At 40.6% G+C, this 16,841-nt stretch overlaps 3 protein-coding genes across 3 annotated transcripts; 2 read left to right on the forward strand and 1 right to left on the reverse strand.

Moving 5' to 3' along the window:
• LOC131300251 (proline--tRNA ligase, chloroplastic/mitochondrial) lies at window positions 1–5,945 on the forward strand. Its single transcript, XM_058325979.1, has 11 exons — window positions 1–470; window positions 560–616; window positions 1,984–2,094; window positions 2,262–2,348; window positions 2,440–2,553; window positions 2,650–2,856; window positions 3,457–3,594; window positions 4,111–4,272; window positions 4,682–4,881; window positions 5,376–5,459; window positions 5,555–5,945. Exons 1-11 carry the CDS (start codon window positions 108–110, stop codon window positions 5,697–5,699), a joined length of 1,668 nt encoding a protein of 555 aa, XP_058181962.1. The 5' UTR covers window positions 1–107; the 3' UTR covers window positions 5,700–5,945.
• Window positions 5,946–7,493: 1,548 nt separating this feature from the next.
• On the forward strand, window positions 7,494–11,017 carry LOC131300252 (probable receptor-like protein kinase At5g24010). The gene has a single exon (XM_058325980.1). The coding sequence runs from the start codon at window positions 8,185–8,187 to the stop codon at window positions 10,669–10,671; it is 2,487 nt and encodes an 828-aa protein (XP_058181963.1). The 5' UTR covers window positions 7,494–8,184; the 3' UTR covers window positions 10,672–11,017.
• Window positions 11,018–13,265: 2,248 nt separating this feature from the next.
• LOC131300253 (uncharacterized) lies at window positions 13,266–15,887 on the reverse strand. Its single transcript, XM_058325981.1, has 2 exons — window positions 15,666–15,887; window positions 13,266–14,570 (listed from the first exon to the last, which is right to left on the reverse strand). The coding sequence occupies exon 2, from the start codon at window positions 14,159–14,161 to the stop codon at window positions 13,562–13,564; it is 600 nt and encodes a 199-aa protein (XP_058181964.1). The 5' UTR covers window positions 14,162–14,570; window positions 15,666–15,887; the 3' UTR covers window positions 13,266–13,561.
• Between the last annotated feature and the right edge of the window lie 954 nt (window positions 15,888–16,841).

Raw genomic sequence — 16,841 nt, forward strand, 5'->3', positions numbered from 1 at the left:
AAAGGTCGAGGTTGGGCTGGTTCTGGGTCAAATATACTGGAAAACAGCCGAGCTCAGGCACGATTTCAACCCTCACTGTCTATCTAATCCTCGTCTCTCTCTCTCTCATGGGGGCTCTGAGACTGCACTCTCTCACATCAATCTTCGCCGCCTCCTCTTCCTCCGCCGCCATCTCACACCGCTCAGTGCGCTCACCGTCAATTTTCCGGCGCCACCACCGTCTCCGCCTCCCTCCGCGGCGGCTGACCACCGCCAGCTTCTCTGCCCAGAGCACCGCCGAGAAAGATGCTCCTAAACAGACCGAAGACCCAAAGTCCCGAGTTCAAGACCGAGTCATCACGCCGAGGTCACAGGACTTCAATGCTTGGTACCTCGACGTCATTGCCAACGCTGAGCTGGCCGATTACGGTCCTGTAAGGGGTACTATGGTCATTCGACCCTACGGTTATGCCATTTGGGAGGCAATTCAGGTTGGGTTTGTTTGAGTCAGTGCAGTTTTTCAATTTGTGGTAGCATGCATTGAAATTGTGGATAATTGTTTTGATTTTGATTATTGCAGGATTATTTGAATGTTAAGTTCAAGGAGACTGGTCACAGTAACATGTATTTCCCACAGGTATGGTTACTCTGTGTGTGTTTGTTTCCTGTTGTTTGACTTGTTGGTCGACATGTGATTGGGAATTTCTGATTTGGGAAAACGTGATGAAAAAAAGCTTCAAGCTTTAAGGAGAATAGCTAGACGGTGATGATTAATTTGGGAATCCTGGCCAACCTATGATTTTTGGCTCCTCTCCATATTCGGACAGCTTCTCTAAGTTATATTGCAAAATCTGACAGAAAGTTAACTAATTTGATAAGCTATTCCAATGACGTTAAAAGCTGAGTTAGTTAAGTGTCTTGAATTTAATTGAACAGTGTTGGCCGTTACTTATGACAGGATCCATGAGGGTTTTTGACATTTTCAGAAGTTGTCCTAATTCTTCCATATGTATCAGAAGTACAAGTTAAGTATCTCGAATGTGGTCCAATGATACATGACAATTGTGAAAGAATTCGTAAAGGCGGTTGACATGTTCAGAAATTTTGTATAGTTTCATGCTTTCATCTACCCGAATATTCGTTTCCCCCTAAATTTTGCTGAATATTTTGTGTGATTTACAAGTTTTTGATGTGAATTTTCGATCCTCTGGATTTGGGTGTAGTGTGGTCGTCTATGGAGCACGGGTACCGGTACGCGGTACGGGTACGGTACGGGTACGGGTACGGGAAACGGCAAAACCCCAAAAAGTAGGGTACGGGTACGGCGGGGGTACGGCATATATATATATATATATATATATATATATATATATATATATATATAATGTTTTTCTATTTTTTATTGCATAAAATGAAATATAAACCCATTTTACCAACAAAAAGCAAAATCAGTACAAAATATGCATATCTATTAGTATTCAGAATTTCAGATACATATATACATATACATTACACATGCATACATTCGTACATATATACAAAGAGAGAGATTATTCCGATCGATAAAAAAAATATACAGAGAGAGACGAAGAGAAGAGAGATGAAGAGAGAGAGGGACAAAGAGAGAGAGAGGTGTTTATAAATGACAAATAAATTACATAATAAACCCACATTTTATAATTATTTACAAAAAAATCCCAAAAATTTTGAAAAAATTTCATTTTGGGCTAAAACGTACCCTTGCCGTACCCATCCCGTACCCTTGCCGTACCCGTCCCGTACCCTTGCCGTACCCAAAATTACCAAAAGTACCCGACATAATTTTGCCTTACCGGGTACGTTTTTGCCGTACCCACGCCGGGTACGGCGACATTTTCGAAGTACCCGTGCTTCATAGGTGGTCGTATTGCTTGGAAAGAAGTAAATGTACTACAAGCAAGCCTTTGCTTAAGTTAATTCCTTCTTTTCCGTGTTGTTTAATATGCACTATAATCTTTGATGCAGTTTATACCATATTCATTCATAGAGAAAGAAGCTAGCCATGTTGAGGGTTTCAGTCCAGAATTGGCTCTTGTGACCATTGGAGGAGGAAAGGAACTTGAAGAAAAACTTGTGGTACATACATTACTCAAAAAACTTAAAAACTTTTTACGTTTTATTGTACTAATATTTTGGCTTCTGTTATTTAATATAGTAACTTAATTGTCAAGCTGGTTCAAGTTCATGAAAAACTTTGACCTGAGTTTTGGCTTTGATTGTTGCACTTCTTGAGGTTCTGGCAGGTTCGACCCACCAGTGAAACCATTGTGAATCACATGTTTACTCAGTGGATTCATAGTTACCGTGACCTTCCTCTTATGGTCAACCAGGTAAAGTGTTTCACCCCACCTTTTTCTGTTTCTTATCCAGGCTTATCAATTCTTGATACTTGATTAGTATTCACAAAAAATCTTTTCTCAGTGGGCAAATGTCACAAGATGGGAGATGCGCACCAAACCCTTTGTGAGAACTCTTGAATTCCTTTGGCAGGAGGGCCACACTGCCCATGCCACTCCAGAAGAGGCAGAGAAGGAGGTTGGCATCTTATTTGCCTGTATTATTTATTTTAGATTTTGATGAAGCAATTCTATTATTGTTTTCGTTTTAACAGATTGATGCTGCTCACTGCAGGCATTACAGATGATTGATGTCTATACAAAATTTGCTTATGAGGAAACTGCAATACCTGTTATTGCAGGTCGAAAATCAAAATCGGAGACTTTTGCTGGTGCTTCTAAGACCTACACGATCGAGGCTATGATGGGTGATAGGAAGGCTCTTCAGGCGGGGACCAGCCACAACCTTGGACAGAATTTTTCTCGTGCTTTTGCAACGCAGGTAGGTGGAAAATTTGTTTTAGTTATCTGCCCACATTCTCACATGTCACCGATGCACAGTTCTCTGCCTGTAACAATAGGAGTCTTAAGTGTATACCAATGCTATATGGTATTGTACCTACACAAAGGCTTAAATGACACCAGCTTTTGTGAATTCTTCCATTATGGGGAGGGGAGAAAGAATGTCGTTGAAATGTTCCCGTTTCATGATATAGCGAGAATAGTGGAGTCATCTGGGCACAAATAACATTATTGGTAAGGTGCTTGGGAGGAAATTCAAATCGCACATCATTCAGGCTCAATGTACAAGTACAGTGTATGGAGCCTGAGTAAGTTTTGTACTTCTTTTGTCTACTTTTCTGCACTTCCTTTTACAACTAACCTGATGGGAGCCTTATCTTCCACTCTCCTCTATATATTCCCTTGTATTTTTTTGGATAAATAACCAAACAGTGTGCAAGTCATGTGTTATTTCCTCAATGTTTGAGCAACTGCCTGTATCCTTATCATCCTTATGTTGAAGCACTTCTCTGTACCAGCTTTACATTGAATTTTCTTTTCGCCAACTTAAGTGATTTTTCAAATTTCATTCATGTCCCAGTTCACGGATGAAAATGGGCAAAGGCAACATGTATGGCAGACATCATGGGCTGTCAGTACCCGTTTTGTTGGTGGTATTATCATGACTCATGGAGATGATGCTGGTTTAATGCTTCCTCCAAAGATTGCCCCAATACAGGTATTTGGATTTCTGTTATTGGGTACTTACAATCTGTTTTATACTTTTAGCTGATCAACGTCATGCTAATATCAAATCAAGGCTGTGCTTAGATTTGCTGTTGTAATGTTACTGTCATTCAATGCTTTCACATCCACTTTCTGCAGAACCTTTAATGTTGGTTTTTACCTAGTCCAGCTGCACAGTGCCCCAGGTTGAATGAAAACATTTCACGCATATAGAGTAGTAGCACATGACTGGTTTTGGGTGTAAAGTTGACTGCATGATGATTAAGCAGGAAAACTCGGGGATTAGTTAGGTTCGTTTGTGTATGCGAGATACTGAGAGTTAGGGGTTAGATTCAGTCTTTCCAAGCCATAGCCCATACGTTTCAGATTTTAAAGTGTCCATATGCCTATCTTGTGTTATGTTTGGGGTCACGTGTCGTGTATGTGATATATTCAACATTTCTAACCTTTTTAATTTTTGTTCTGGTTGGCGTGATTCTTGTCTCTTCAATTTCATTGCACTTGTCAGGTGGTAATTGTCCCAATTTGGAAGAAGGATGATGAGAAAACAGGAGTTCTTAATGTTGCATCATCTGTCAGAGAAGTTTTGAAGACTGCAGGGATCAAAGTGAAAATTGACGATACAGACCAGAGAACTCCTGGATGGAAATTCAATTTCTGGGAGATGAAGGTTTGTTCTCTTTCTAAGAACAATTGTACTTAGTATCCGTTGAAGCAATATCCCTCCCCCCAAGTAAACTCCTCACCTATTTTTTAACCATATAACCATTAACCTTAAGACCTCCCAGCAATCTATAACTTCAAATCTTTGTGTGAATTTGATGGGATTGTAGGTTTGTTTGGACATTCAAAGCTATTTCCATAACCCACGTAGGTTGAAGTATCATGCAATCAACTATTTGTAGCTCATCTGATTCTGCTTTTTGCCAAAATAGCGGGTCTTCCTTTAGTTAGTCCTGTGCAAGTTTTGCGATGTCCAAAAGTAATAATAACACCGCAATAAAGTGAAAACTGGATGAAGTTGAACATGAATAAATGAAGTATTATGCGACCAATGATGTTTATCTTGCTCTTTTTAGGGAGTTCCTTTGAGGATTGAAATTGGTCCCCGTGATGTTTCAAGTGGGAGTGTGGTCATATCTAGGAGAGATGTTCCTGGAAAACAAGGAAAAGTTTTTGGGATATCCATGGAAGCTTCAAGTTTGGTCGCTTATGTAAAAGAGAAGTTGGATGAAATCCAGGCATCACTTCTGGGGAGAGCGACTTCATTTCGCAATAGGTGCATTCTCCAACCCTATCATGTTTTACCCGGGAAATAAATCTTATCTGTTGTGCTCCATATGTGGGGAAGTTAGATTTGTTCATTGCCATGGGTAACACAAAAACAGGAAAATGATTCTGATATGTCAGATGAAAATTTTGGGTTGAATATTAACTATCCTAAATTTTTGCTGAAGTGGAGTCAAACTGTGGAAAAACGAAATTTTGATACAATCTTCAGGGCACCAACGGTTATATAAGGATCCTTTTGCTCAACTCTAAGGTTAAAAGTTGTTGCTACCTCTAGATCTAATTGTACTGGGTCATGTAAGTGCCTAATGGGTCTATTAGTCAGTACAATGCATTTAATTATCCGGAAAAATGTCTATATTTTTTTGGTAGTTTGTAGTGAAATGGTATTATGAGTTCATTTTGCGGATAAAATGCTCGCGTCTCTGTTGCATTTGACTACTATTTGTCCTTGTTAGTAACTGGCATTTTATTCCTCCTCAGCAACATTGTCGATGTAAATTCGTATAATGAGTTGAAAGCGGCAATTGGTGAGGGGAAATGGGCGAGGGGTCCCTGGTCAGCTAGGTAAATTTATTTGCCTGTTGTTTTTTTCTATGCATACACCTATTTGTGTGTATGTGACTTCATATTTCTGAATTCATCTTAATTCGGTGGTACAGCGACAAAGATGAGTTAAGGGTGAAGGAGGAAACAGGGGCAACCATCCGGTGCTTTCCTTTTGAACAGCCTGAAGGCAGAAACAAGACATGTTTGATGACTGGCAATCCAGCAGAGGAAGTTGCGATTTTCGCCAAATCGTATTAAAGTTCTGGGCAGGCATGCACTTATATTCATTTTCTGGTATCTATTTGTCAAACCGTATTGTTGGGGATTCCTTGCTCGTAATTTATAGAACTTAGGTAGTACTGAGCTGTGTATTTTTAAGAATTATTTTGTAGTGTTTAGTTGATAGCACATTACAAGTCATGATTTTTGTAGGAAATGTATTTATCAAAAAAAATTTTCCTGGGGAAATGGAATAAGTTTGGAATGATGATTGAAGACCTGGAAGATTGGTGTTGTCACTTTGTGCAGCATTGGAACTATTTCACTCTTACTTTCTACACTCTTCTATATAAAATGCTGAATTTAAGTGTAAGCATTTGTTCCAAAATCCTTGGACCTTCAAGATTGGGAGCACCTAGGCACACATCATCTAGATTCTTAATGTCAAATTCACACCATTACCTAATACCTATACGTGAGGTGGAATGCTACTGCCTCCCACTTTAAGTTAGTTGGTGCCAACTCACATGGCCTTGGGGAAAGAATAGGTCATGACAGGCATAAACCGACCACCGACAGGAGCCTGTTCGGCCTAATGCCTGCTTGGATAACCGGTCTGCTCAGACCAAGAGCACTCAACTACACCGGATCATTACAAATATCAAGGTATACATCCCAAACGGGATTCTTAGGCGTGTCAGGACTCTCCTACACCGCCCCAATTCCTACAGGATAACTCCAAACACTCCTATTCCCCCGGGGTTTCTAATCCTAGGAGATCTAGGAAAGTTAAGGCTGTTGGAGCTAATTGGTACTCCCTCCGTTCCAAAATGAGGGACCTTTTTGGGAAAGCGTGTTATTTTCAATTGCTTATATATTTCAATATGAGTGTTAAAAAATATGCAATATGGATTTTTTTTGATAGATTTTAATTAATTCTATTAAACAAAGTTTTTAAAATAACAAAATTTCATAAATCGGAAGATATAAGCATTTTAAAATGACACAAAATTTCCAAAAAGGTCAGTCATTTTGGAACGGAGGGAGTATCATCTTTATCAACATCCCACGATCCAAAAACCTATAAAATCATTACTCATGCATGAGATAGGTACACGACTTTTGCACCCTCATTTGCTTGAGCTCTATACACTTTTCTCCACAAATATTCCGACTTAGGCATCAGACGGGTGAGGGGTTTTGGGTGTCACTACACTGGCGTGAAGTTCTCTTTGCAGATTGTCAACCAGAAACCAACTCGTTAGGTCAAAGACGTAACAATGTAACATTGATGTTTGAATTCCAAACTAGCTCAAACTATGGAAGGGGTAGTATGATCATCAACTTTTCTTTTCTTTACCTCATAATGTTGTTTCATACTTTCATGTGTTGCAGCGCAGATGAGAGTTAAACTCATCAAAAGTGTAGTTGCACTTTGTTTTACTAAACATTGTCCATTACCTAATTTCATTTGGATCGAGTGGTTTTCATTCTGTCTAGTATCATATTGTCCACTCTTTGCTTTGTTTCGTTAGAATTTGGTACTAATAGTTCCAACAAGGCTATAAACAAGTCAAGCTGAGACGAGTTTTGTTGAGTTCAAGCTCGGCTAGTAAACGAGCAAAAAATATTATTCCTTCTTCGTTTAAAAATCCCAACATTTTCAAGACCCGAGAAGAAAAAAACAAGAGAGGCAGAGCTAAAGAAAACAAAAGTAAAGGCCGCCGAGACCGTTGTGGACGCATGGTCCCATTTGTTGACTATCATCATGCCCCTTTCCCCACAGTTTACAAATACGAAGTAGACATGGCTCACGTGAACGGTTGTGAAAAATCACCATTAATAAATCCATTAACTTCCCATGCCTACTGCCTTCCCCTGTCCCTTCATATTGCTGTAAGCCTGTAATCCACTTCCCGACCTTCACTGCTACCACTCCATTGCTACTCCTGAAAGTCAAAAACGCTCCCCCTTTTCTGTCCTCCTACAAAAAGCTGTCCCTATTTGGCATTTATTGTACCATCTGAATCAAACCCATATCCTAAATTCACTCAAGAAGCCATCGAACTCATCCCATTTTCTTTCACCTTCAAAAATTTCCCTGGAAAAGCAGTCCTTATTTGGCATATATTGTACCATCTGAATCAAACCCATACCCTGAATTCACTCAAGAATCCATAAAACTCCTTTTCTTCATTCACCTACAAAAGTTTCACTAGTAAGCTGTCCCTTAATTGGCATATATTGCACCATCTGAATCCAACCCATCTCCTGAATTCACTCAAGAACCCATAACTTCCCATTAATAGAACACGCAATCCTTCTTGGCTTCTCTCTCTCTCTCTCTCTCTCTCTCCAACTTCCTCTCTCTTTCCTCCACTTCCCACCAGCTTTCCATGAATCCCATCTGCTAGATTTCCTATCACCAGTCACTCTCCACAAACCCACAAAAATCTCCATCAATCCCATCTCTTTTTTCTTCTTCTTTTTTATGCTGGGCAAAAAAAAATTCTCAGTTGCATGAATGGAGACTAAAATCATTCCGTTCCTCTGTATAGCTTTCTCTCTCATCTACTCCTCACTTCCTTCTCTCTCCACTGCTTTCACACCTCGAGATAACTACCTCATCAGCTGTGGGTCAAGCGCCAACATAACTGTCGATAACCGCCTCTTCGTTGGCGATTTGACAAAACCCATTTCTATTTCTCTCTCTTCAGGTGAATCAGTTCCCCTCACTAACCCAAATCCATCTCCAAATTCTACCCAACTTTACCAAACAGCTAGGGTTTTCACCACTGCTTCGAGCTATAAGTTCAATATCAAGCAAACTGGAAAGCACTTGGTGCGTCTTCATTTTTTCCCATTTATTTCTCAGCAATATAACCTCAACAATGCAAATTTCAGTGTTTTAGCTAATGGGTTCTCGATTTTGACCGATTTTAGTACTAGAAATAATGTGATTAAGGAGTTTGCTATGATGGTTAATGTTTCAGCTTTTGAGGTGTTGTTTGTACCTACAAACCCTAATTCAGGGTTTGCATTTGTCAATGCAGTTGAAGTGTTTTCGGTTCCTAGTGATGTAATTTTGGAGTATGAAGCTAGATTGATTGGTTCTGATGGAGTTGTTGAAGTGTTTGGTAATATGTCTAGTTATGTTTTAGAAACTGTGCATAGGATAAATGTTGGGGGTCCAAAATTGACCCCTTTCAATGATACCCTTTGGAGGACTTGGATTCCTGATGAGGATTTTCTAGTTCTGAAATCCGCTGCGAAAATTGCAACAACCACAGATGCACCGAATTATCAGAAGGGCGGTGCGAGCAGAGAGATTGCTCCTGATAATGTTTACATGACTGCACAACAGATGAATAGGGATAACCTAAATACAGCTTCTATGTTTAATATAACTTGGAATTTTCCAGTGGATTCAGGGGTTGCTCGATACTTTGTTCGTTTGCATTTTTGTGATATCGTTAGTCAGTCGCTTAACCAGCTTTACTTCGATGTGTATATAAACGGGTTTGTTGGATACAAAGATGTTGATCTGTCGACTCTTACTTTCCATTTGTTTGCATCTCCGTATTACATTGATAGTGTGGTGGATTCGGATGGTTCAGGGGTTGTGCGGATTAGCGTGGGTCCTTCTGAGCTTAGCAGTCCATTGAGAATGAATGCCATTTTGAATGGGGTAGAGATCATGAAAATGGTGAATTTTGTGGAGGGTTCGAATACTGGGTCCAAGAAAACAAGTACTTGGGTTTTGGCTGGTTCAATTGTTGGAGCCTTTGCTCTTTTGTGTTTGTTAGCAGTCCCGTTTTTATTGATATTGAGACAAAGGAAGCAGAAACGGAGACCAAAACCTGTGGAAAGTATGGGGTGGACGCCTTTGAGAGTATATGGAGGGAGTTCTAACAGTAGGCTATCTGAAGGGACATCTCTTGCATTGAGGATTCCTTTTGAGGAAATACAAATGGCAACAAACAATTTCGATAGAAAACTGATAATCGGATCCGGTGGATTTGGTATGGTTTACAAAGGGGTCCTTAAAGAAAATGTAAAGGTCGCCGTGAAGCGAGGGGTTCCAGGATCAAGGCAAGGCCTCCCTGAATTCCAGTCTGAAATTACAGTTTTGTCCAAAATACGTCATCACCACCTTGTTTCGCTTGTTGGGTATTGTGAAGAACAGTCTGAAATGATACTTGTTTACGAATATATGGAAAAGGGGCCATTGAAAAAACATCTATATGGTTCTTCTGGATTACCACCTTTGTCTTGGAAACAAAGGCTTGAAATATGCATTGGCGCCGCCAGAGGGCTCCACTACCTTCATACAGGTTCGGCTCAGGGAATTATCCACCGTGACATCAAATCTACCAATATTTTACTCGACGAAAATTACGTTTCTAAGGTTGCTGATTTTGGTCTCTCAAGATCCGGTCCATGTCTGGATGAGACCCATGTAAGCACAGGTGTCAAGGGTAGTTTTGGGTATCTTGATCCAGAATATTTCAGGAGGCAGCAACTTACAGATAAATCAGATGTTTATTCATTTGGGGTTGTGCTTTTTGAAGTTGTTTGTGCTAGACCTGCTGTGGACCCATTGCTTGAGAGGGATCAAGTGAATCTTGCTGAATGGGCAATGGAATGGCAGAAGAAGGGTTTACTTGACCAGGTCATTGATCCATATCTCATGGGGAAGATAAAACCTAGCTCTCTGCAGAAATTTGGTGAAACGGCGGAGAAATGTGTGGCTGAATACGGGGTTGACAGGCCGACGATGGGGGATGTGTTGTGGAACTTGGAGCATGCACTTCAGCTTCAGGAAACTGGGAGCCAAAGGGAACATCAAGAACATAGTTGTATCAGTGCTCCAGAGCTACCAACATTCAGAACTGTTCCTCGAGTTCCCTCGCGCCATGTTGGAATTGATGGACGTAATGGTGGCGATGGGCATTCAGACATAACGACGAGCCAAGTTTTTTCGCAATTGATGCACAACAATGGTAGATAAGTTAATGGGTTCATACAGTAAATGGAGCAATTCCTGCTCAAACACAACATCAACTGTGTTACCCTGATATCTGCAGAGCATTCATTCGGAGGTACTGTGTGTAGTTTATGTTATTGTTTCGATCATTCTTATTTGGGGAGTTCATCTCCTTTCTGGTTCATATGACAGTCATAGATACATGTTAATGGTGGTCTTAGATAAATGTAAGTAGTATGCATACAATTCACTAATATTGTAATTGTCTCTGTAATTTGTACGTCCAATGTAATGTTTATTCTGCACAAGGTCAAATACAAGTTGTTTGATATGGTGAAGTAAAATTGTATATGTATGCATATTCTTGCTATAGTCTTGGTTTTTCCAAAACTATGAATGGGGTCTTAAGAAATTCTTTCGTTGATTTTAGTCGTTAAATGCACATTCAGAGTTCCATGAAGCTGGTACTACTGCAAGTGACCCATACGGCTGCCTTAAATATTTATCATACTTTTTTTTTTAATAACCGGATATTCGAGTCAGCTTACGCGCACCTCGACTTGTTCTGGGGTACTGAAGTTAATGACCGGGGTAAAACCTCCAGTGGCCCAAAGTTTGGAATGTTTGGTCTTCATGAGATTTGAACACGCGATCTAATGGAGGACCAACCCTTGTTTGCTTTCTCAGGCCTACTTGGCCAAAACTGTTGACGTTGAGAATTTTCATACTTATCCACCAGTGTTGCATGAAATCATTTCGAGGGAGAAAGTGTAAACTTATTATTTTAAATACATTCAAATAGCAATTATTAGAAGCTGCATCAGCTGATACTATTGTTCTATGCATTTGTTCAACTGATTTTGTCTTTTAAATAGGGTGTATCCTGGGTGGTGTAATCGTGATCCTTATGGACCAGGATATGTCCTTGTTCTAGTTTGGATAGGATTCAGAAGGATAACAAATAAACCTCGTCATTATCAACTGAGGCATATTAAGCATGTAAATTATTTCCCTTCCTTGAGATCATCGAATTCCACATATGGGGATCTTTTCCATTAATTAGAGAAATCGTTATCAGAAAGGCATGTTTATCTGTGTCCTAAGGAATCTTTTCTTCCATTTTAGTTCATGGATTTTCTAAAGGGACAAATTTTTATTTTTATTTTGTGTGTGTGTGTGTGTGTGTGGGGGGGGGGGGGGGGGGGGGATTGTTGTGGGGGGTTGTTTGTGTGTGTGATAGTCTGCGAGGTTCATAGGTGAAAATAACATTTCAGCTGCTAGATGCAAGATTTCTGCGGGACACAGGTCATATGTATTTCCATTTTGATAACCAAAAAATATATTTCATAAGTATATATTATTGCTTGCGAGGTCCGAGAAACTAGGGGCGAGATTGTGTGTATATATATTAGCCATCATTTAATTGTATACCCGCATTGGAGTGGCGCATGGCCCCACTCCAAATATGATTCTTTTGAACAAACTCAGAAGATTTTGATTTCTCAAAATCCGCCCAAAGGGCTACAAATCCCAAACCGGAGCCCATCGATGGGAACAAACCCACGATAAGGGTTATCCATATGGATTGAATAAGAATACTCTAAGTACAAAAAGCACTACCCAAAAGTGGTAGAGAGAGTTCCAAGTAGGGAGCGGACGTAGACGCAAACGGAAAAGAAGACGGCAGCTGTAATTTGACGCGCCTCACCGTCCTCTTCTCCGACCAACTCTCAACGGAAACAAAAACACCCACAAAGGGTAGCAAAAGTTCCATGCAGGGAACAACCCTCTCTGAAACCGGAGAGTGAGAAGACAAAACAAAAACTAAAAACAAGAAAAACCACCTCCGGTAGCCGGAAAATGTAGCCGGAGCCACCTTCATGGAACCTGCAACTTATTCGCCGGAGGAGAAGCCTAGCCACCCTAGCTACACCACAACGCCCGATCTGACCCCAAACTGAGCCACAGAGGAGAAGAAGGAAGTGGGGAAGGGGGTTTGAGAGGGAAAACGGTGGAGGAGGTGGGGGAAAGAAAGAGGGGATACGGGTGAGGGAGGCAAAAGAAGGTGGGACAGGAGCGGAGGGCAAGAAAGCGGCAGAGGAGAGGATTTTGAGGGGGCGGTATGGTAGAGGAGGGTGGGTGGCTGGAGGGGGGGTGTGGGTGGAGGTGGGAGGCGGCAGCCTCACCCCCAATCGAGCAATCACCTCTATTTACTGAAAAGAGAAAGGAACAACATGAAATTTCGGACAAATATGGTCCAAGATTAACCTAATTTTGTAGTACAAGATGAATAATCAACCTAATTTGTTTTATAACAAATTTGCAAATTGACAATCACAAAATAGATGATTCGAATCATTCAAATGGCGTCATTATGAAATATATTGGTCCCTCTCTTGCAAGTTGCAACTCTCAAATGATATTGGTCCCTCTCTTGCAAGTCGCAACTCTCAAACTCTCAAAATACGACGGGATCGAGTCACCATTCTTGTTTTCTGCTAGAAAATGGCCAAAGAGTGGTTGGAGGTTCAAGAGACATCCCCATACCGACGCACCCAACACCATGGACACAGTAGAAATGCAAGAAAATACAAAAATCAGGGGTAACATCCACTGCATGAATGTGAACTTTTGTATCCATTTCACAGGGAAATCACTCTACGCAGAGAAAACAACATGCAGCTCATCCATGTCTATGGATTGCGAGAACACTCCACAAGGAGATAGTAAGCTTTATGAATAACCATTACAGGCGTATAGTGCAAAATTATGCCTCTTAAAACCACATAAAACGATACAAGCATCACATCAAATGCATAAAAAGGGCACGATGAGATAAATACAGACCATTTATTGACAACCACGACCAAAACGAAGAAACAAGAGGTGAACAGACCATATATCCGACTGTTAATCACCCTTGTAGCATTCCATTGAAAAAGTAAGAGTCAACATGTGCATCGTCCGCAATTTGGAGTGAGGCGACAGCTTGCGCTGCAATATGATCCGCGGAGACTTCTCTAGCCTCCCAACCTCTCTCATCAGGATATGGCGTGTAAAGATCCCCCGCAAAAGGCCCAGGTGAAACTGAAAAGTGACCGTTTTCCCACGGATTCCATTTGATTCCTTCCAATGTATCTTTTGAGAGGTCCTGATGAGGAAAAACCACTCTCCTGGCACCCATAAATAGATCAATACTGGTAGTACATTCCCAAGGGATAAACTCCTCATTATCGTTCATCATAATCTTGCGCGAATCCTCTGAGTCCTCACCAAGTAAAACATTCAGAGCAACTGCCTCAGCAATTGCAGCACCCTCTTCATCAAGCCTTTGCTGTTCTTCTTTCTTTTTCTGCTTCTTCTTTTCTAACTCAGATCGGATGGCTGCTGAAGTAGCTAGGGCTTTCTCCAACCGCCTCTTTTTCTTCTCAGCCTGTTTGAGGCGATCCAACTCGTCCTTTACAGGCTTTTTCTTTCCTTTTCTAACGCCAGATGGTACTTCAGTGGACTCCATGGTTCCAATAACACTACCAAGTCAATCGAGTTTAAACGAACTTATCTAAGAGGAATCTATAACTGTTTCTTTTATTTCTTGTCCCTTTACTTGGTTCCTATACTAATGAAAACTAACTATTCCGCAACTTCGAAACTAGTTTGAATCAAGACGTGCACCTACACCCACTCAGGCCTGCAGGAATACCTCATCTTACGAACAACACAGTCCCAAACAGAAACAACAGGAGAGAGAAGAAGAGAACAATGGTACACGCTGGCATACCCATCCCTCGGCACCATTCTTACTGATTTCCCACGACCCTTGCATTTACTCATGTTCTGTACCCCAATATAGAACAGAGAAGCCAAACTGAAATTGAAAAGGTAACACTTCCAGTCCAGTTCAAACAAATTACATGGCCTTTGCCCTGCAGTAAAAACGAAATATCTTAGACATGGATATCTGAAAGACTGGAAGAAAAAACAAATAAAATGACGACAAATGACATCATAATTTACAACTTAATCCCACATCAATTACTACAAGAAGGGAATCCTGATGGGTTCATTCACTATACTTGTATAAGGTTCTACAACCTATCCTCATCGTAGTTAAAGATGAGATCGAAAAATAGAAAGACAACAAAACCCAACACTTTTCTCTCGAAAAGTTGACATCATTCAGTCACTCTTGGAGGCTCAAACAAGCACATGGGACATGATATAGTATACATGAAGGGTAAAAGTACATAGAGCTTTCAGATTAAGACTCTTAAGAGTTAGGGGACATAAAATTCTATTGGATACAATTTCCAACAACTATGAGATAGGTATACACAACACCACATTCCAAAGTTATTAAGTCTCATGATTTGCAGGATTGGTTATCCAACAAATACTAATCCCTCCACTAATGGCTAGATCCAAATGCTGAAAATGATCTCCGGACTCCAATTAATCTGTAACCCAGTCCCTTCTCTTATTCCATCAACCAAATTGATCCCCAACTCACGATTCATTACAGAAGATTAAACCCGACAATTATATATAGTGTTCTGTTCACACTGACAAGAAAAATAAAAGAAAGATTTGCTGCTAGAAAAACGCAATGCACCAATATTAACCTAAATTGAGCAGAATTCAGCGAATTTTAGCAATAGGGAAAAACAAAAGACCATAAGAAACCCTAATTTAGGTAATATAAGCACGAATTCTTAAAAATCAAAACCAATCCACTAAATGAACCCGGCCAGAAATCTCGAAATCAGATCTCTTGTACCCAAATACTGCCAGAAGCCCTAATTCAACTCATGCTGCTAAGGCGAGAATTCAGTGCCTGAACAAGTGATCCAGTGCACCCAAACACACAATTACTAATAGAAACCCAATATCTAAGCGGTAAACATAAACTAATAGCAGATCGAAACACCCATTAAGCTTAATTACACAAAACAACAAAGTAGAACTGATCCCTAATTAGAAAATAATGAAAACAAAAGGCGTAAGATGCGAACGTATCGAACCTTGTATAGATGCCTCAGGAGAGAGAGAGAGAGAGAGAGAGAGAGAGAGAGAGAGAGAGAGAGAGTCAGTGATTCGTGCCGGTGATGTTTGGATCTGCAGAATTCCCCAAATTCAAGAGAGAGAGAGAGAGAGATGAGAATGGAAATAGGCCGGTAAAGTACGGGGAGAGGGTGGAAGGGAGGGGCAATGTTGGAATTTTTGGGAGCGGTGATTGGCACACGTGGCGGGAGATTAGTTCCGTGTGGGTGTGGGAGTAGATCTACTAGAATCTCATCTGTGACTTTTCTTCCAAGGAAGTAAACGGCGACGCGGGGTACTCAAATCTCCGCCGTTTGTTTTTGTGAAACTTGGCGACTCATCGAAGCATCAGATCGTTTTCACCGGGCCCCATTCTTGTCACCGCGTAAAAATAGGGCCGTATAAATGAACCAAGTCGTTTGTAAACTGTTTGGGGTCCGATTTGATAAATGCTAGTTTGAGTTTGTTTCGTCAGCTAAATGAACCAAATGTGAGCCTCAATCTTATGCTCGTTTCATAAATGAACTGAAGATGAAAATAACATTATTCGACTCGATTAGACTCGTTTACGGCACTACGTATAATCAAGGGAAACCGTTGATAGCAAAAGGAAGGGAAGGAAACCAAGGAAAGGAAAACCGTTTGATTTGGATATTATAAATGGTTGTGATGTCAGATGTGATGTCAGATCTCAACAACATACTGTAGGACAGGAAATGTGATGAATCAGCCTTTGCCCTTTGCCCGGGAGTTGGATACTTCTGGGCTTACCTTGTCTGCAGATGGACTGGGCTTTCTCTCTGGGCTTAGCTTGTCCGACTACCTAACAGTAATCGCACATCTACAGTATTTTCAACAACTGGAAATTAAATGGGGTCGTTCTATTTAGGACTATTATGAACCTGACCTGATCGAAAAAACCGACTGATTGGTTCGGTCGTCGGTCGGTGCGGGGGCGTTTTTTGGTGGTTCGGGATGGACCAAATGAAACTGAACCTAGGTCGGTTCGGTCTCGGTTTTCTGAAAATCTATATGGACCGAACTGACCGAACTATATATATTATATATTATATTATATATATATATATATTTATATAAATCGTTTTAATCTTGACCGTCAATCAATTTGGTGTTTTAATCTACACCATCCACTCCCA

The sequence above is a fragment of the Rhododendron vialii genome, chromosome 9a, assembly GCF_030253575.1.
Source record: "Rhododendron vialii isolate Sample 1 chromosome 9a, ASM3025357v1".
Taxonomy (NCBI): Eukaryota; Viridiplantae; Streptophyta; class Magnoliopsida; order Ericales; family Ericaceae; genus Rhododendron; species Rhododendron vialii.